At 47.2% G+C, this 22,154-nt stretch overlaps 1 protein-coding gene across 2 annotated transcripts in view; it reads right to left on the bottom strand.

The window, feature by feature from the left end:
• RASGRF1 (Ras protein specific guanine nucleotide releasing factor 1) overlaps positions 1-22,154 on the bottom strand; it is a 224,258-nt gene that overhangs the window by 132,275 nt on the left and 69,829 nt on the right. For both annotated transcript variants that reach the window (XM_082252999.1, XM_082253000.1), the window contains exons 4-8: positions 20,797-20,886; positions 20,295-20,548; positions 11,730-11,809; positions 11,441-11,634; positions 392-501 (exon numbers count right to left, since the gene is read on the bottom strand). In XM_082252999.1, the coding sequence (XP_082109125.1) occupies positions 392-501; positions 11,441-11,634; positions 11,730-11,809; positions 20,295-20,548; positions 20,797-20,886 (728 nt within the window). The remainder of the gene's footprint in view (positions 1-391; positions 502-11,440; positions 11,635-11,729; positions 11,810-20,294; positions 20,549-20,796; positions 20,887-22,154) is intronic.

Below are 22,154 nucleotides of genomic sequence, written 5' to 3'. Positions count from 1 at the left end.
CACCCTCTGCTGGCTGTTATGAAGAACCAGAAATAATAAGAAGCAGCAGCTGCATCTACAGAGATGGAATGGGGATATGCACACATTGTCAAAGTAAGAAAAAAATATTTCAACATTACTAATACAATGTTGTGAGTCAGTTATTAATGTTCTTTATTAATACTTTATGTAATGAATGTGATGTTAGTACTTCTTTAAGCTCTACCCGCAGAACAGCACGTCTCACCGCCTCGAAAATACAGTTATTGGTATTCCGATCAAGCTCACACCACCCTAACCACACCCTGCACCATCTGGACGCTCCCTTTGCCAACTGGCATTGGGGACTTTCCTGGGACATAATGAAGGGTTGGCAAAATTAAAAAAAAAAAAAAAACACATTCTATCTCACCTGGACAGCTCTTCAAGCTTGGATTTGGCATATTCTAGGCTGTTCCGTTCCACGTGTTCATGAGGCGTGTGAGCGAGGAGCTCATGTAGAGTCAGGATATAACGAGGAATCTAAGAAAAGAAGACAAGAGGATTCATTGAAGCTTTTATAGGTGATGACATGTCTAACAGGGGCGTACGTACAGGGGTCGCCATTGCGACCTGGCTCCCTGCTCCAGAGGGCCCGTGCTCCCCCCCCCCCCCCCGTACGCCTGGATAGGAGGGTGGCAACATGTAGAGGAATCGATCCCTCCATGCAGCTGCTGAATGCCCGCTTCTCCTCCTCTCCCTCCCGCAGACATACAGCAGCTGCAGGAGGGAAATGGAGGGCATTGGCTCCTCCACATGCCGCTCCCGCCGCCTCCCTATTCCTGGACCTTGTGTCCCTATGCAGATATATACAAAAAGGAATTGGTTGTTGGCGCTGCTCTATGTTACCTCCAGATATTGACTTCTAACAAATCTGCTTGTATGTTTTATACAGTAGTAGGAACTATTACTTCCAATCTAACTGCCACCTAGGTAATACCAATTGATAAAATATTTAGAGGGATAAAATTGATAATGCCAACTATTATTTTATCAATCACTGCGCTAATTTTAAAATCCCTACTGCAGTACTGCAGTGACTGCACTGCAGTAGTGATTTAAAATTATTGCAGCAGTGAGTGGCGCACTACTGCAGCAGTAGTCCACTGACTCCAATCCATTGTCTAGCTTCTTTTCTAGCAGTTTTGCACTAACTGCAGCACAGTCAGTGCAAAACTGCTAGAAAAAAAGCTAGACAAAAGCTAGACAGTGGAATGGATTGGAGTGGAGTGGACACCAGTACTATACTACTACACTTTCACTACTCCCAGTTAAGTAGAACAATATTATAGTGCAGAGCAGAACATTTCACAATATCGGTAACCTCCGGGGCCGATACCGATATATTAGGGGAAAGTGCATATCGGCCCTCGATATATCGGCCTTGCCGATAATCAGTCGATCCCTAGTAGGAATTATTACTACCAATCTAACTGCCACCTAGGTAATACCAATTGATAAAATATTTAGAGGAATAGAATTGATAATGCCAATTATTATTTTATCAATTGGTATTACCTAGGTGGCAGTTAGATTGGTAGTAATAGTTCCTACTAGGGACTGACCGATTACCGGCAAGGCCGATATATCGAGGGCCGATATGCACTTTCCCCGGTATATCGGTATCGGCCCCGGAGGTTACCGATATTGTGAAATGTTATGCTTTCTGCACTATAATATTGTTCTAGTTAACTGGGAGTATTGAAAGTGTAGTAGTATAGTACTGGTGTCCACTCCACTCCACTCCAATCCAATCTATTCCACTGTCTAGCTTTTGTCTAGCTTTTTTTCTAGCAGTTTTGCACTGACTGCGCTGCGCTGCATTTAATGCAAAACTGCTAGAAAAAAAGCTAGACAGTGGATTGGAGGAGTCAGTGGACTACTGCTGCAGTAGTGCGCCACTCACTGCTGCAATCATTTTAAATCACTACTGCAGTGCAGTCACTGCAGTAGTGATTTAAAATTAGTGCAGTGAGTGAGTGTACTACTGCAGCGGTAGTCCACTGACTCCTCCAATCCACTGTCTAGCTTTTTTTCTAGCAGTTTTGCACTGACTGCACTGCAGTAGTGATTAAAAATGATTGCAGTGAGTGAGTCCACTACTGCAGCAGTTTATGCATCATTCACAATCAGATGATGTGAATTTCTGATGTCCCTGCAAGTGCGGTTTTCCTATCAGTTTTCATGCAGTTAAGGGGTGAAGAACAAGCCCTTAGGCTACGTTCACATGTTAGCGTAGCGGATCGCGGGCAGAACACTGCGATTCTGCCCGCGATCCGGAACTCACTGCAAATCGCGGGACGCCTGTGCTTTGCCGTTGATTAGCAATGGCACCCCAAACGCTGTGCGATGTTGCCGTGATTTCCGCCTGCCGAATCATGGTAACATCACGAACAAACAGAATCGCGGGTCGCATGATGCCCAAAAAAGGTACAAGAGGTTCTTTGGGGCATCATGCGACCCGCGATCTTGTTTGCGCGATGTTACCGCGATTCGGCAGGCGGAAATCACGGCAACATTGCACAGCGTTTGGGTTGGCATTGCAAATCAACGGCAGCGCACAGGCGTCCCGCGATTTGCAATGATTTCCGGATCGCGGTGATTCTGCCCGCGGTCCACTACGCTAACATGTGAACGTAGCCTTAATTTTAAAAATGTTAATAAACAAACATTAACATGTTCAGTAACATATTTGTGTCGAAAATTGTGTTTATTTTGCAAAACTTTAAGAGCCGGTTCACATTGCAGCGACCCGACTTGCCGGGGCGACCGGCGAGGCCGCAGTGCACAGCGCGCACCGCGACCTCGGAGAGACCTGCATGGACTTCATATCATTGAAGTCAATGCAGGTCGCTCCGAGGTCGCCCCAAAGAAGCTCAGGACCCTTTTTCTAAGTCGGAGCGACTTGTGTCGCTCCTATTAGAACGGGTCCTGTGCTAATCTATGGGCAGGCGACCCACGGCGACCTGTCAGGCGACCAGGTCGCCTGACAGGTCGCCCCAGTGTGAACGGAGTCTTAATGTTCAAAATATCGGCCGATACCGATATGCAATGGTCAAAGTATCGGTATCAGCAACGAAAAACCGATATTGGTCGATCACTAGGTCCTACTACTGTATAAAACATACAAGCAGATTTGTTATAGAAGTCAATACTTGGAGGTAACATAGGGCAGCGCCAACATCCCCTTCCTTTTTGTATATATTCATCTCATAGACGCCACTCAGGTGGTCAGTCCTACTGGGGGCAGCAGCAGCCATACATCAAATCAGATCCGGAACTACAAACCTTAATCATCCTATGCAGATAGAACTTTCTTTTTTTGCACGTTCAGGTGCATTTCAGGCCCTTTGTGAATGGGCTGCTTAACCACTTGCTGCCGAATCATGGACCTGTACGTCATTTGACTTCAAGTGGTTGTAGCGGGATGATATGCAGCACACACCACCCCAGTACTGTTTTTTAGAGCTGACGGACGGCTCCTATAATACCAACCGATGTGGCTAAGCAGCCACTCGGCTGTTGTTACATGGAGCGGGAGAGGATGATCCCCCCCCCCCCCCCCCAGGCTCTCCCGTCCCACTAGGAGACCCGAGCGACCAGCCAGCATGTCCGCCGGCAGGCCGGAGACCCGAACAATGCCGGAATCAGCTGTGATCGGGTCTCAGATCTAGTAACCCGCAAGCAAGGTTATAACATCACTTCCAATTTACTGGAACCTTAAGGCCTCTTTTTTTTTTTTCGCTTATTTTGGCGTAAATGCATGAAAACGTTCTCTTGTTCTGTACTGTATAGAAATGAGCATTTGCGCGCATTCGTGCGTATTTGCGTGCATTTCCACGTATTGAGGCGTAAATTACTGACCAAAAATGCAGATTTTTCTATTTTGTTTTTACTGAAGAATGCACAGCGCTTGTTTACGCGCCTGTGTGCATAGGCACATTACAATGGGCTGTATTTTAGCTCAATAAAAAAAAAAAAAAAAGCTGTGAGATGCTCAAACAGCAGTATCGTGTGCAAGAGGCCTAAAGGCGCCCGTTTTAAAAAATCTAAAATATTCAAAAAACATTGATATTGTGGTTTCAACGGCTGCACCAGTGCTGTATCTTGGCCTAGGCCAACAAGGCCCAGGCCAAGGGTGGCACTTTGCAGGGGGGTAGCACATAAGACTGCACTGATGGCCACTGATGAGGTGGCACTGCTAAGCTGCACTGATGGGGCTACACTGATATGCTGCACTGATGGGCACTGATATGCTGCACTGATGGGTGCTAATAGGCTGCACTGATGGGCACTAATTTTCTGCTTTGATGGCCATTGATAGGCCATATTGCCCAGGCCTAGGGTGGCACTTTGCAGGGGGGTAGCACATAAGGGTGCACTGATGGCCATTGATGAGGTGGCACTGCTAAGCTGCACTGATGGCGCTACACTGATATGCTGCACTGATGGGCACTGATATGCGGCAATGGTGGGTACTGATAAACTGAACTGATGGGCACTAATGAGGCTGTGCTGATAAGGCAGCACTGATATGCTCCACTGATGGACACTGATGAGGCTGCACTAATGGACACGAGGCAGCACTGATAAACTTCACCGATGGGGCTGCACTGATGGGCACTAATAGGTTGCACTGATGTCCACTGATGAGACGGCAGTGATATGATGCACTGCTAGGCTGCACTAATAGGCTGCACTGATGGGCACTGATGGGGCTGCACTGATGGCAACTTATGAGGCCACACTGATTTGCTGCACTGATGGGCAGTAATGAGGCTGCACTGAAGAAGCTGAACTTATGGGAACTGATGAGGCTGCAGTGATGGGCACTGATAGACTGTGGTTGTGGCCTGTGGTTTATAGATGACAGGGCAGGTCATAAATAGGAAGGGGTGTGGCCTTTACAGGAAGGGGTGGGTCATATTTAAATTAGGGGGTGCCCAAGTTTTTTCAGGCCTAGGGCAGCACAAAACCTAAATACACCACTGTGCTGCACAAATACTGTGAGACATAAAAAAAATTGCAAAACCCAACAATTTATTCATTAAGGGCCTCTGCTTTAAAAAAAGTAAAATGTTTGGGGGTTCTAGCTAATTTAGAAAAACAGATTTTCACATGGAAACAAAGTGCCAGAAAAGTCCTGGTCTTCAAGTGGTTAATGCAGCGCACCACAACGCACGTCAATGCAGGAAAAGGCGTGCACTACAGTGCACTATGCTGTGCTGTGAATGGGCCCTAAAATGACAGCCAGCACTCTGATTATAATCTGTGTATTATCTCCAGACTGGAGCCGAAGGTTGTTTTAATGTCTTCATAAAATCTGCTTTAAACTGGCTAAAAGCTTTGCAAATGTTCTGTAAAAGCTTTCCACTTGGACAATATTGGATTTAACAATTACCGCCTATGTCCTAAGATCTGAAAATATCCCATAAACAGCTTTTTTTGTACACGTTATACAAGCTTAAGCCCATGTGACGAAGGTTGAACTCTTTAACTTTAAATCGGTTCATTAACGATCAAAGACAACTTAGCGAATGTTCTGCCTAAGACAGAACCCATGGTGCCACCATTGCTCCCGGGAGCGATCCACAAACCTCTGCACTATCCAGTTGATGCGACGCCAACAGGTCCACGTCTGGAGTGCCAAAACGAAGGCACAACTTCTGGAACACCTCCAGATGAAGGGACTATTCCCCTGCATCCAAGGCCTGTCAACTAAGGAAATCCGCCTGCCAAGATTTCACACCTGGAAAGGGAACAGCGGAGAGAGCTGGAACAAGGCGCTTCGCCCAACGCTGAATGCCTGTCACTTCCAAGGCCGCAAGGACACCCCTGGTGCTCCCTCATTGAATGACATAAGCCACGGTCGTGGCATAGTCGATTGAATGTGCACTGGTCAGTTGTAGCTGCCTGATCCAGTGAACTAGGCAAAGCCGGATTGCTCTCAGCTCCAGGACATTGATCGGTAACCTGGGTCCTCCAGGGATCATACTCCCAAAGCAGAGAACCTGCCAAGAACTCCTCCCACCCGGACAGGCTTGTAACCGCGGTGACAATCGTCCAGTAAAAAGGGGAGGAAGGATTCCAGATCAAGACTCCCTGGTCACCTGGCTAAGCCGGATCCGAAAGTCCAGAGAGTTGGATTTCAGTCCCATTCTAGAAGGATTGCCTTCTGGGGGATCCACGAGAGGAATTGAGCGAAAAGAACCGTCTCGAAAGATGACACCATCAGTCCCAGAACTCGCATGCAGGTCCGAAGGGACGACCATGTGCTGGACAGTAACAGTTGAACAGCAGTCTGAAGTTCCAAGAGTTTTTTCCCCCGGAGGAAGAAAACCCCTGGCTGAGGGCAAGTCCAAAGTCAGGCCCAGATAGTCCAGTCTCACGGAAGGGACCAGAGATGACCTTTGAAGGTTCAGAACCCAACTGAACTCCTCCAGAGTGCTCATGATGACTTCCAAATTCGTTTGTTAGCACCGTAGGGGACTCCACACGGAGAAGCAGATCGGCCAGGAAACCGGGACCGATACGCCCCGCTCCTGCAACAGTGCCAAGTCCGGAGCCAACATCTTTGTTAAGACCAGAGTAGCAGAAGCGAGACCAAGGGGTATACACCACAAACCGATAGAGATCCGTCCCCACGGCAAAAAACGGAGAACCCGTTGGTGTCCTGAAAACAACAGGATGTGAATGTAGGCACCTTGATGTCTATGGAGGCCAGGAAACCCCTTGATGCTGGGAAGCCACCATTGTGCGAACCGATACCGCCTTGAAGTTTTGATCCGCATGGAACCATCAAAGGGCCAGAAGGTCCAGCTTGTTGAACCAGACCCTGAACTGCCCCAGAGCGCACCCGCAAGCGATCCGGGGACAGCCGTACATTGGAAGAGAAAACCTCACCGGGAAAAAAACGGATCGAAACTAGATCTTGCAACTGGACCGCATTACCTCCTGAACCCAGCTGCCTGTGATCTTGGCCAGCTGTAGGTCCGAGAACCAGCAAGGACAACCCCCCCACCCCATATATGGGTGAGGACGCACCTTCAGGCCGAGTAGGCCTTGTCTGCAGATCTGGAAAAGACCGATCTCTTGTCTTGTCTCTGAAAAAGACTAGGGTCGTTTGGAACTACTGTCCCTGAGGGACGATTAAACTGTTGTGAGCCGAAAGGGAGGGATCCCGTCCGCGATGAAGGCCCTTACCCTTGTTAGCCTGTGGAAGAAAAGCACTCTCCCCTCCGTGAGACCCTTGTATAATGTCATCCAGGGCAGTGCCAAACAGGCGATCCCCCTGAAAGGGGAGATCCGTTAAGGCCTTTTTAGAAGTTTCATCCGCAGACCAACACTTCAGCCAAGTATACGTCAGATAACCACCGCCGAAACCCACAGGTGACCCAATAAAAGGAGCCGTGGCCAGCGTGGCATCGCAAACAAATTGCAGCCCCTGCGCCAGCTGGTCCAACAGCTACCCCAGGGCAGGAGGGACTTGCCCCTCACCAAGTCACGGCGTTGGAACTCCGCCCATCAGGCAGAGTCTGCGTGGCAAGGGCAATGAGGAACACTTTGCCCAGTGCAGACCCCACTAGGGAGTACAGATCGCGGGCCACAGCCCGCGCCATCCTATCCCCCAAGTCCTTAAAGGAAGGGATTGCTACACTGGAACAACGGTAGTCCTATTCACCCTAGAGACCGTACGTCCACCATAGGCGGAACAGTCCACTGCACCAGAGATTCCTCAAAAGGGTAACGTCTAGCAGCCGCTTAGACACCCCAGGGGAACGTCTCAGATGGTCCCATCCTACATGAGCATGCTAGCAAAATAAGCTTCTCCGGATAGCATGTGAGTGCCAGATGCTACCCGCGCTGCAGGCGCAGCCGCTGCTGCGTCCTCCAAATTGCAGGGTGTCACAACTGACACAACCAGTGCATCTACCAGCGCCTGTATCATGCGCGGCAGGGGAGGTAGAAATGTCGTACTCATTATCCGAGGAGACAGGGCGCGAGGTACTAGACCCGGCAAGGAGGCCCACGTCTGCGAAGGCTGAGTCAGACTCAGAATCCGAGACCTCAGATGAGGCAGGAGTAGGAAGAGAAATGTTGCAGCGCACCTCCCACCTCCACCCGGGCCCAAATGCTTCCCGAACAGCCGAAAATGCATTGATGGACAGTGGAGATCTGGAAGGCCCTGCGGCCTCCATGAGGGGGTCAGGTGGGGACACATGGCCTGCAGGGTCCATACGGAACCTGAGGAACCCGCCAGCAAAATTTGCAAAAAATGACAAAAAAAAAATATATTTTTTAAAGAAGCAGCCCCACAGCGCTACAGCGCCCCCTGGAGGTCATGCATGCGCTAATTAACCCCCACGGAGAGAGAGACTACCCTCAGTAACTCACTGTCCCCAGGAAGTAATCGGATTAGGAGGGTCTCAGCGGTGGCTCAGAGAAAGGAAGTGAGCCAGGAAGCTGTCCGGGATGAAGGGAGGGGCTCCTCCACCAAAAGAACGCCTCCAGGCACTCCCACCAGACTTCACAGCAAAAAATCCACCGCAAAATGTCCGAAAACGGGTGTACCAAGATGGCCACCGCCACAGAAGCAGACGAGGCTACAACAAAATGGCAGCCCCGCGCGGCCAGCACAGCAACAGGACCCCACATGGACCCCCCCCCCCCCGCCAGCCCTGGAGGATTCGACCAAGCCCCCCCCCCCCGCACCATCGACTGAGCGCCGCAAGCCCCTGGCCCCCAATGCGGCCTTTACACTAGGTCCCAGCCTCAGGTAGGCCCAAACAGTCCCCCACGTGTAGAGTTGCCACCTCATCCCTTTAAAACAGAACACAAATGAATTACGCAGGTTCTGAGGCTAATTTAGTGCAGAGAAGGCTCCAAGTGAGTTTAATTACCACCTTAATCAGCCACAGAACCTGTGTAATTAATATGTGTTATGTTTTAAAGGGATGAGGTGGCAAACCTACCCACGTGGGGAGGGGGTGGGGGAGGAGGAGGGGGGGTCACAAAAGGACAGAGGGAAACCCAGGAATGTGAGGATCCGACCATCCCAAGGAGGGGCCCGCGTCCACCCCAAAATTTGCCAGGGAAGGGGGGGGGGGGGGGACGACGGACGTTTACTTACCATACCAGGAACAGGCAGGTGCCATCTCCTGACAGGACCCCATGCCACCGAAGTGGGGGGGCTGTCGGCCAAATAGGAACGCTGTGACATAAGCCTAGACCCTGTCATGTGCGTCCTGGCGAGATGTTTAACTCGCAGGGCCAGTCCCCGTCCAGTGGGACTATGTCACGGCCGACCCAGCGTGGAGCTAAGGCCTGCACGCGCTTGATGGCCAGACTGGGGTGACCACTGGATATAGAGATCCAGCCCGTCGCCCAGCCGGCATAGTTGCTTGAGGATCTCACAGGAAAAAAAATCCGGAGAAAAAGGCTAGCTAAAAAAATCTACATAATAAATACTTTTATGCCAGAACCAAAAATCCCAGCAAGGAACTGACTAGGCAGATTAAAACGGACATTCTATGCAGGAAGAGAGAGAGTGTACCGTCTGGAACTGCCCATGGGCATAGCCAGAACTTTTTTCTGCCTAGTGTCCTACTCCTCCTGTAGGGGGCAGTATAACCCTACTTATATGAATCAGAGGACCGCGTCCGTCAATGAACGATAGAGATAAACTAATTTTAATGGGTTTGCAAATAAATATGTTACTATTTCATTCGGAGATTCGGCTACATCTGAATCCCCGAATAACCAAAAATTCGTCCAAATTTGTATTCGGACCGAAACCAACTGCATATGTCTATGTCTTATCCTGTATGTGTACAAGATAATATATCTGTATAATGTATTCTGCATGTATACAATGTATCATAAAAATGTACCCTGTATGTATACAATGTATTATATAATGGATCCTGTATGTATACAATGTATTATATAATGGATCCTGTATGTATACAATGTATTATATAATGGATCCTGTATGTATACAATGTATTATATAATATATCCTGTATGTATACAATGTATTATATAATATATCCTGTATGTATACAATGTATTATATAATATATCCTGTATGTATACAATGTATTGTATAATGTATCCTGTATGTATACAATGTATTATATAATGGATCCTGTATGTACACAATGTATTAGATAATGGATCCTGTATGTATACAATGTATTATATAATGGATCCTGTATGTATACAATGTATTATGTAATGGATCCTGTATGTATACAATGTATTAGATAATGGATCCTGTATGTATACAATGTATTATATAATGGATCCTGTATGTATACAATGTATTATATAATGGATCCTGTATGTATACAATGTATTCGATAATGGATCCTGTATGTATACAATGTATTATGTAATGTATTAGATAATGGATCCTGTATGTATACAATGTAATATATAATGGATCCTGTATGTATACAATGTATTAGATAATGGATCCTGTATGTATACAATGTATTAGATAATGGATCCTGTATGTACACAATGTATTAGATAATGGATCCTGTATGTATACAATGTATTATATAATGGATCCTGTATGTATACAATGTATTATGTAATGGATCCTGTATGTATACAATGTATTAGATAATGGATCCTGTATGTATACAATGTATTATATAATGGATCCTGTATGTATACAATGTATTATATAATGGATCCTGTATGTATACAATGTATTCGATAATGGATCCTGTATGTATACAATGTATTAGATAATGGATCCTGTATGTATACAATGTATTAGATAATGGATCCTGTATGTATACAATGTATTCGATAATGGATCCTGTATGTATACAATATATCCATTTCTCCATTCAAGAGGAGGAAAAACAAAAAAAACACAGACATGCCATCACAGTGATCCGGCGGTCTGAATTTGGTCCTCCCAGCCTCTGATTGATGGTATAAGACCCGGAGTTGTCTGTGACTGCGCAGTCTCTGTGCTGGGCGTGCACCGCGATCCCAACACAAACACAGTAGCGCATATATGTGATAAAGACCCACTTTCATTTGGCTGCATATATGTGTGCGCTCGGCAAGAAGGGGGTAATATGAACAGTCTGGAGGAAAGAAGGGAAAAGGGGGGGCATGAATGAAACCTTTAAATACATGAAGGAAGGAAAAAGGACTTAGGAGGGCAGCAGTCACAATATAAAGCCAAGACCAAGAACACGGGGACAGGACCTCAAACTAGCAGAAGGGAGGATTAAGTATTATTTTATAGAAAGATTATTTGATATGCGGATCTATGCAAAAAGATAATCATAATAATTCCTTAATCTTACAAGATGGGGCAGACTTGATGAAGCAGAACTCTTCTGAGTGTTATAATTCAGCACATAGAAGGAGGTATAAATGGAAGTTTCTTACTGACCTGGAACATGGGGTAGGTGAGGAAGGTCTCCAGGGTTCGCTCCTCGCAGTCTGGTTTGGCTTCGTATTGTTTCAGTAGTTTGTCAAAGTCTCGGTTCTGCTTGCAGTGGGCCAGGATCTGCAGGCTGTACTGATGGTTCCGGACAAACTCCTGGTAAATGTTTAACATCGGCAGGAGGATGTCAAAGAGATCCGCTGGAAAGACAATGATGGAGAGATGTGTAACCCGTCACTGGGGACTGACAGCAGAGTAATGAGCAGAGTCATAGAGAGAGAAGAACGTTCCTCACCCAACACCAGCGTGGGCCAGCTGGAGATCCGCGCCTTCAGACCCTGATAGAAGATCTGGTGCAGGAACATGATGGTCTCACTGGAATAAAGAAGCTTCTATGAATCATGGGCAGAACAAACATTTGTTTCATTTTGACTAATTTCGTTTAGTTGCATTCGTAACAAAATTAGTTTAGTCCATTTGTTTCCGACTGGATTTAAATTTTTCCAATGAATTTTGAAGTATTTGAATTGAAAATAATGAATCGATCCAAATTTATTGTGAAGGATAGCTGATTCTATTCTGTTATTTTTTATTTTCTATTCTATTGTATTCAAAATTAGAATTTCGGAAGACGGCTATATTGTAATACACACAGTGTAACCAATGTAGACACATCACCCTGTATTATGTGGCATCACATCCAATTAGTAAGTATGTAAAAAGAACCGTATATGTATGTAGGACTTTAAAGGTAGCCACCATTAATCCCATAAGGAAAAAGACAGTGCTCAAAATTCATATAAAAATACAAAATGTAATAATAATAACATAAAGTGTTTAAAACCAACACATCAAAAGTGTGTATAAAAAGTGCTGTAAGACAAATTCCTAGACCACAAGAACCCATTACATGCCCATAGTGTGCCAGGATCTGGTGTATGTGAAAACACAGAAACGCGACGACCTCCCGTGTTCGGGCCAAACTGGATTCTGGTGTGTGGATACCAATGGATTGCTACGCGTTTTGCTTTGTATCTTTCTCAGGAGATCCTATTGGTGCCAGCCTCAAGGGGGAGGATGGTGGCCACCTTTAAAGTCCTATATACATATACGGTTCCTTCTAATTCACACAATCTTTAACCACTTCCGCACTGCTCACTAGAGCTCAACTGCGGCAAAGTGGCTCGATAACGTCTGGCGACGTAGACCTACGTCGCCAGACATTCCCCTCTCTCGCCGCCGGAGGCTCGCTCCCGCTGTATTCAGTCACAGCGGGAGTCGGGCCAGGGGAGGAGCAGCGGCGATCGCCGCTGCTCTTCCCCGATCGTCGGGGAATCAAGTGTGGAGATCCGCCCGCCTGTGTAAACAAAGCGGGCGGATCTCCTAAGTGACAAACAGTGACAGATTGCAGGGTTCAGCATAGCTGAACCTGCGATCTGTCCCTGTGTCACTCAGTCCCCTCCCCCCACACACGTCAGTAAGCACCAGGCATACATTAACCCCTCCCTCTCCAATATAAATGAACCCCTTCCCTGCCAGTGTCATTTTTACAGTAACAGTGCATATGTATAGCACTGATTACTGCAGTAATGTCACTGGTACCCCCAAAAGTGCCAAAAATGTCAGTCAAGGGTCCGATCTGTCCGCCGCAATGTTGCAGTCCCGCTAAAAAAATTGCAGATCGCCGTCATTACTCGTTAAAAAAAAACACCAAAAATGACAAAAATCTTTCCCTTAGTTAGTAAACGCAATAACTTTTGCGCAAACCAATCAAAATACGCCTATTGTGATTTTTTTTTACCAAACATATGTAGCAGAAAACAAATTGGCCAAAAATTTAAAAAAAAATTTCGATTTTTAAATTTTTTTGGGGGGGAATTTCATATTTTTTAGCGCAAAAAGTAAAAAAAAAAAAAAAAAAAAAAAAAAAAAAAAAAAAAAAATCGCACAGGTGATCAAATACCACCAAAAGAAAGCTCTGTTTGTGGGGAAAAAAAGGACATAAATTTTGTTTGGGTACGGCGTCGCAGGACTGCGCAATTGTCAGTTAAAGTCGCACAGTGCCGAAGCGCAAAACGTGGCCTGGACGTAAGACAGCAAAATCCTCCGGTGGTAAAGTGGTTAAAACCAACACATCAATAGTGTGTATAAAAAGTGCTGTAAGACATATCTCCAGTAGGGAGATAATTGAGATGTCCACTCACTGTGGAGTGGACATCTCCATTACCCCTCTGCTGAATGGGCTATTCCCAAGTTTGTATCGGCACGGAGAGGAGCCGTGACTCCTATATAAGAAGAAAGAAGTAGTGATCGACCGATATCGTTTTTTCATTGCCGATACCGATATTTGGTCATCGCGTATCGGTATTGGCCAATATTTTCGTACATTTAAAAAACATTTTTTTTCTTATTTTTTTTTTACTTGACAGGTACTCTTGTGGAGGGATCTGGGGGTCTAAAAGATCCCAAACCCCTCCTCTGCACTTAAAAACATTCAAAACGCCAAGTTTGGCTGTTTTGAATGCTGTCATTTTTTTTAATCTGGCGCTGAGTACCCGGAAGTGATGTCATGACATCACTTCTGGGTTTTTGCATGGAGACCCGATCAGAGCCGAATGCGGCTTTGATCGGGTCCTCAGCGGCCGTGCAGGCTGGTTGCCAGGGTCATTAATGATCCTTCCCTCCCCACCTCCATCAGTGATCCTTCCCTCCTCCACCTCCATCAGTGAGTCTTCCCTCCTCCACCTCCATCAGTGAGCCTCCACCCCCACCTCCATCCATGAGCCTTCCCTCCCCCACCTCCATCAATGAGCCTTCCCTCCCCACCTCCATCAATGAGCCTTCCCTCCTCCACCTCCATCAGTGAGTCTTCCCTCCTCCACCTCCATCAGTGAGTCTTCCCTCCTCCACCTCCATCAGTGAGTCTTCCCTCCTCCACCTCCATCAGTGAGTCTTCCCTCCTCCACCTCCATCAGTGAGCCTTCCCTCCTCCACCTCCATCAGTGAGTCTTCCCTCCCCACCTCCATCAGTGAGTCTTCCCTCCCCACCTCCATCAATGAGCCTTCCCTCCCCACCTCCATCAGTGAGCCTTCCCTCCTCCACCTCCATTAGTGATCCTTCCCTCCTCCACCTCCATCAGTGATCCTTGCCTCCTCCACCTCCATCAGTGAGTCTTCCCTCCCCACCTCCATCAGTGAGTCTTCCCTCCCCACCTCCATCAGTGAGTCTTCCCTCCTCCACCTCCATCAGTGAGCCTTCCCTCCTCCACCTCCATCAGTGATCCTTCCCTCCTCCACCTCCATCAGTGATCCTTGCCTCCTCCACCTCCATCAGTGAGTCTTCCCTCCCCACCTCCATCAGTGATCCTTCCCTCCTCCACCTCCATCAGTGATACTTCCCTCCTCCACCTCCATCAGTGAGCCTTCCCTCCTCTACCTCCATCAGTGAGTCTTCCCTCCCCACCTCCATCAGTGAGTCTTCCCTCCCCACCTCCAATCAATGAGCCTTCCCTTCCCCACCTCCATCAATGAATCTTTCCCTCCCCACCTCCATCAATGAACCTTTCCCCTCCCCACCTTCATCAATAATCTCCCCCCCCCACCTCCATCAGTGAGTCTCCCCTCCCCACCTCCATCAGTGAGCCTTCCCTCCCCCACCTCCAATCAATGAGCCTTCCCTTCCCCACCTCCATCAATGAATCATTCCCTCCTTCACCTCTATCAATGAGCCTTCCCTCCCCACCTCCATCCATGAGCCTTCCCTCCTCCACCTCCATCAGTGAGTCTTCCCTCTACCCACCTCCATCAGTGAGCCTTCCATCCTCCACCTCCATCAGTGAGTCTTCCCTCCTCCACCTCCATCAGTGAGCCTTCCCTCCCCACCTCCATCAGTGAGCCTTCCCTCCCCCACCTCCAATCAATGAGTCTTCCCTCCCCACCTCCAATCAGTGAGTCTTCCCTCCCCACCTCCAATCAGTGAGTCTTCCCTCCCCACCTCCAATCAGTGAGTCTTCCCTCCCCATCTCCATCAGTGAGCCTTCCCTCCCCCACCTCCAATCAATGAGCCTTCCCTTCCCCACCTCCATCAATGAATCTTTCCCTCCCCACCTCCATCAATGAATCTTTCCCTCCCCACCTCCATCAATGAGCCTTCCCTACCCATCTCCATTAATGAACCTTTCCCTCCCCACCTTAACATAGAAACATAGAATGTGTCGGCAGATAAGAACCATTTGGCCCATCTAGTCTGCCCAATATATCTGAATCCTATGAATAGTCCCTGGCCCTATCTTATATGAAGGATAGCCTTATGCCTATCCCATGCATGCTTAAACTCCTTCACTGTATTTGCAGCTACCACTTCTGCAGGAAGGTTATTCCATGCATCCACTACTCTCTCAGTAAAGTAATACTTCCTCATATTACTTTTAAACCTTTGCCCCTCTAATTTAAAACTGTGTCCTCTTGTGGTAGTTTTTCTTCTTTTAAATATGCTCTCCTCCTTTACCGAGTTGATTCCCTTTATGTATTTAAAAGTTTCTATCATATCCCCTCGGTCTCTTCTTTCTTCCAAGCTATACATGTTAAGGTCCTTTAACCTTTCCTGGTAAGTTTTTTCCTGCAATCCATGTACTAGTTTAGTAGCTCTTCTCTGAACTCTCTCTAGAGTATCTATATCCTTCTGGAGATATGGCCTCCAGTACTGCGCACAATACTCCAAGTGAGGTCTCACCAGTGTTCTGTACAGCGGCATAAGCACTTCTCTCTTTCTACTGCTTATACCTCTCCCTATACATCCAAGCATTCTGCTGGCATTTCGTGCTGCTCTATTACATTGTCTTCCCACCTTTAAGTCTTCTGAAATAATTACTCCTAAATCCCTTTCCTCAGATACTGAGGTCAGGACTGTGTCAAATATTCTATATTCTGCCCTTGGGTTTTTACGCCCCAGGTGCATTATCTTGCACTTATCCACATTAAATTTCAGTTGCCAGAGTTCTGACCATTCTTCTAGTTTTCCTAAATCCTTTTCCATTTGGCGTTTCCCTCCAGGAACATCAACCCTGTTACATATCTTTGTGTCATCAGCAAAAAGACAAACCTTACCATCGAGGCCTTTTGTAATATCACTTATGAAGATATTAAACAGAATTGGTCCCAGTACAGATCCCTGAGGTACCCCACTGGTAACATGACCTTGTTCTGAATGTTCTCCATTGACTACAACCCTCTGTTGTCTGTCACTCAGCCACTGCCTAATCCACTCCACAATATGGGAGTCCATGCTCAATGACTGCAGTTTATTGATAAGTCTTCTATGTGGGACAGTGTCAAAAGCCTTACTAAAGGTATTCCCCCCCCCCCCACCTCCATCAATGAGTCTTTCCCTCCCCATCTCCATCAATTAACCTTTCCCTCCCCACCTTCATCCATGATCCTCCCCCGCCCCCCACCTCCATGAATTAATCTTTCCCTCCTCCACCTCTATCAATGAGCCTTCCCTCCTCCACCTCCATCAGTGAGTCTTCCCTCCCCACCTCAATCAATGATCCTTCCCTCCCCACCTCCATCAATGAGCCTTCCCTTCTCCACCTCCATCAGTGAGTCTTCCCTCCCCACCTCCATCAGTGAGCTTTCCCTCCCCCACCTCCAATCAATGATCCTTCCCTTCCCACCTCCATCAATGAGCCTTCCCTCCCCACCTCCATCAATGAGCCTTCCCTCCCCACCTCCATCAACGAGCCTTCCCTCCCCACCTCCATCAACGAGCCTTCCCTCCCCACCTCCATCAATGAGCCTTCCCTCCCCACCTCTATCAATGAGCCTTCCCTCCCCACCTCCATCATAGAGCCTTCCCTCCCCCACCTCCAATCAATGATCCTTCCCTTCCTACCTCCATCAATGAGCCTTCCCTCCCCACCTCCATCAATGAGCCTTCCCCACCTCCATCAATGATCCTTCCCTTCTCCACCTCCATAAGTGAGTCTTCCCTCCTCACCTCCATCAGTGAGGCTTCCCTCTTCCACCTCCAATCAATGAGCCTTCCCTTCTCCACCTCCATCAATGAATCTTTCCCTCCCCACCTTCATCAATGAGTCTTCCCTCCCCATCTCCACTAATGAACCTTTCCCTCCCCACCTTCATCAATTATCCTCCCCCCCCCCCAACCTCCATCAATGAGTCTTTCCCTCCCCACCTCCATCAATGAGTCTTTCCCTCCCCACCTTCATCAATGAGTCTTCCCTCCCCATCAATTAACCTTTCCCTCCCCACCTTCATCAATGATCCTCCCCCGCCCCCCACCTCCATGAATGAATCTTTCCCTCCCCACCTTCATCAATGAGCTTTCCCTCCTCACCTCCATCAATGAGCCTTCCCTCCCCACCTCCATCAATGAGCCTTCCCTCCCCACCTCCATCAACGAGCCTTACCTCCCCACCTCCATCAATGAGCCTTCCCTCCCCACCTCCATCAATGAGCCTTCCATCCCCACCTCTATCAATGAGCCTTATCTCCCCATCTCCATCAATGAGCCTTCCCTCCCCACCTCCATCAATGAGACTTCCCTCCCCACCTCCATCAGTGAGCCTTCCCTCCCCACCTCCATCAATGAGCCTTCCATCCCCACCTCCATCAATGAGCCTTCCTTCCCCACCTCCATCAATGAGCCTTATCTCCCCATCTCCATCAATGAGCCTTCCTTCCCCACCTCCATCAATGAGCCTTGGCTGCCCATAATCCTGTCACCAGTAGGCCAGGTTTCCTTCCTTGGACCACTTTTGGTCGGTCCTGAGTCCTGACCACTGCAGACGGGGGGACATCCCACAAGAGCTGCAGTTTTGGAGTTGCTCTCACCCAGTCATCTAGACATTACAATTCGATCCTTGTCAAAGACACTCAAATCTCTACGCTTGACCATTTTTTTCTGCTTTCAACAAATGAACTGAAGGGACAAACATGTTCACTTGCTGCCTAATTTATCCCACCCACCTTTAGGGGCTATTGTAATGAGATTAGCGTTACTCTGCTGGACACCATATAGATGAATGGGGGGGGGGGGGGGAGACTCTGCTAGGCACCCTGTGAATGTATGAGCAGGTGGGGGGGAGGGACTCTGCTGGGCACCTCATAGATGTTTTGGGGGGAATCTGCTGGGCACTCAGTGAACGTATGGGGCGGGGGGAAAGAGAACTCTGCTGGGTACCCTGTGGATGTATGGGGGAGGGGGGGACTTTGCTGGGCACCCCGTGGATATATAGGGGGGAATCTGCTGGGCACCCAGAGGATGTATTGGGCTGGGCACCCAGAGGATGTATTGGGGAGGGGGACTCTGTTGAGCACCCTGAGGACGTATAGGGGGGGGGGGGAGAGGACTCTGCTGGGCACCCCAGAGGATGTATGGGGGGGGGGGGACTCTGCTGGGCACCCAGAGGACGCATTGGGAGTGAGCGGACTCTGCTGAGCACCCAGAGGACCTATTGAGGAGGAGAACTCTGCTGGGCACCCCAAGGACGTATAGAGGGGGAAAGGACTCTGCTGGCTGGGCACCCAGAGGAAGTATTGGGGAGGGGAGGACTCTGCTGGGCACCCAGAGGACGTATTGAGGAGGGGAACTCTGCTGGGCACCCAAAGGATGTATGGGGGGGGGGGACTTTGCAGGGCACCCAGAGGAAGTATTGGGGAGGGGGACTCTGCTGGGCACTCCGTGGACTTTTGTTATGTGGGGGGGGGGGGGGGACTCTGCTGGGCACCCTGTGGACGTATAGGGGAGAAGAAGGATTCTGCTGGGCACCCTGTGGACGTACAGAGGGGAGAGGTCTCTGTTGGGCACCCCTTGGACATATAGTGAGAAGAGGCACCCGTTTTTTTATAATCCGTTTTTTGGATTTTTATTTTTGGGGGGGGGGGGGGGGTGGGCTCTGCTGGGCACCCTGTGGACATATTGGGGGGAGAGGACTCTGTTGGGCAACCCGTGGACATAAAGGGGGGGACTCAGCTGAGCACCCTGAGGACGTATAGGGGTGCAGAGGACTCTGCTGGGCATCCTGTGGACATATAGGGGGTGAGGACTCTGCTGGGCACCCTGTGGACATATAGGGGTAGAGAGGACTCTGCTGGACATCCAGAGGACGCATTGGGGAAAGGGACTCTGCTGGGCACCCCGTGGAGTTTTTCTTAGGGGGGCAATTCTGCTGGGCACCCTGTGGACGTAAAGGGGGGAAGAGGATTCTGCTGGGCACCCTGTGGACGTAAAGGGGGAAGAGGACTCTGCTGGGCACCCCTGGATGTAAGAGGGAGGGGAATCTGTTAGACCTTATATATATATATATATATATATATATATATATATATATATATATATATATACACACACATATATACCACACCACATATATATATATATATATATATATATATATATATATATATATATATATATATATATATATAAATGTTTGTTTTTAGCTCACAACTATTTGCAAAATATACAATGTGGCCCTCGTAGTGAAAAATTTGACCCCCGCTTTAGGGGAATAGAAAACAATCTGACATCAGAAAGATTCATTCAAGGCCTTTAAAAATTATTTTCATCTTGCATCATCCCATGCTGCATTACACTCAACAGGTGGCATTCCTAAAATAGATTTTCTTGCAGCAATCTAATTATTAAGGATGGAGATGCTGCTGACAGATACAAAGGTGCGCCCTCTAGTGGCAAATCTAGGTATGACATTTTATCTACAACTACAGTATATATAATACACCCCGAGTGTTCGCAGAGAGCAAACACGTTCATATGCTCTAAAAATGTTCTCTCTTTCAGCAATCTCCCTAAAATCTGACATAAGTATTTTTCTACCTGTTCAGAAAGATGCTGCTGACATCATCGTGGGTGATCGGTGGCTTCTTGGAGCTCGCCGCCATACGCAGAGGTCGCAGGAAATTATTGACCAAAATATGCAGCTGCTGAACATATTCCGACTCCGCTTCCAGCATGCTGAACACAACCTGGTTCCTCTTGCGCATGCTGTCTGCATGGGGAGACCTGGAGTAATCTTGGATTATGCTTTTCCATTTCCGCCGGCATAACCAGCCACGCAGAAAGCTTTGTACCTGCATGCAGAACACATAAAGTATATATTATTAAGGGGTAAATTCATTAAAAAAAAATCAGATCAAGGGGTAAATTCATAAAAAAAAAAAAAAAATCAGATCTATTCATTCTCTGCGAAAAATCGAATGTTAACATGCTATTTTCTCTCCAGGTCGAAAGTTCTTCATTCATATGAATAGTGTAAATTGGGACGCTATCCCCTTACGGACACTAGGTGGAGCTGACAATCATAGAAAAATACTGTTACCTTCTTTATCTTCTTAATGTCAGTGTCTTCAGTTTGAGCATTGCTCGGTGTTGATTGGATACGCTCGTTGTCTTTCAGTAACGATGCAATCTGTAAAAAATAATTAGAAATAAACAAAATAACAAAAATAAATGAAGCAAATGATTTACTGAGGTTACAATTCACTTAGGCCAGAAAAAACTTCTAACCATATGCTAAGGAATTTCCTATTTTAAAGTTCCCTGTTCATGATGCAGCGCCTTGAAATATTATTATTATTCACACCCCTTGAAATTTTCCACATTTTGTCATATTAAAACCAAAAACGTAAATGTATTTCATTGGGATTTTATGTGATAGACCGACACAAAGTGGCCATAATTGTGAAGTGGAAGGAAAATGATAAATGATACAAATAAATCTGTGAAAAGTGTGGCTGCATTTGTATTCACCCCCCTTTACTCTGATACCTCTAACTAAAATCTAGAGGAACCAATTGCCTTCAGAAGTCACCTGATTAGTAAATAGAGTCCACCTGTGTGTGATTTAATCTCAGTATAAATACAGCTGTTCTGTGAAGCCCTCAGAGGTTTGTTAGAGAACCTTAGTGAACAAACAGCATCACAAAGGCCAAGGAACACAGCAGACAGGTCAGGGATAAAGTTGTGGAGAAGTGTAAAGCACAACTTGACTTTTGTTGAGAAAAAAACATTCCCCTCTGGGTGATCTCTGTACATTGCAGGGATTGTAACAAACTTTGTTGCAGATTCCTACATTTTGTTATTCTGAAGAAATCATTGTTTGTTCCTCTGTGCTGAGTGGGTCTAATGGGAGTGGTTTCATAATTATCTGTCAGCTGTGCAGCTGCAGAGCTCTAATGAGGAAACCTGCTGGGTCTGCATCCGTTTAGACGTGTTCCTATTGGGAGTATCTCACCATAAATGACATTTTTGTTGCAGGGGATGCCAGAAATCTGACTTGTATCTTAGTGCAGACTTCTGGGGAAATCAGTGAGCCAATCACACAAGCAGGAAATTATGTTTCTGGGGGTGTGGTCAGTATACATTCTGTGTACAGAACAGCTCCAGGCGGCCATATTGCATTTCCAGAAAATTACAGCAGCTGCAGATTGAAAAGGAAAGATAATTTTTAATAACATTCAATTACAATATGATTTGTGTCACAATTGTATACGCTATATTGTTTTTTCTTTATTTGCTGTTTTTTTGCCCCACGAAAGTGGAGTTATCCTTTAAAGCAGGGTTGGGGTATAAAAAAATATCCCAAGCTTTGAACATCTCACGGAGCGCTGTTCAATCCATCATGGGAAAATGGAAAGAGTATGGCACAACTGCAACCCTACCAAGACATGGCCATCC

The sequence above is a fragment of the Pelophylax lessonae genome, assembly GCF_965119305.1.
Source record: "Pelophylax lessonae genome assembly, chromosome: 4".
Lineage (NCBI taxonomy): Eukaryota > Metazoa > Chordata > Amphibia > Anura > Ranidae > Pelophylax > Pelophylax lessonae.
The sequence above is the reverse complement of the archived record's forward strand: the minus strand, read 5'-3'. Positions and strand labels throughout refer to the sequence as shown.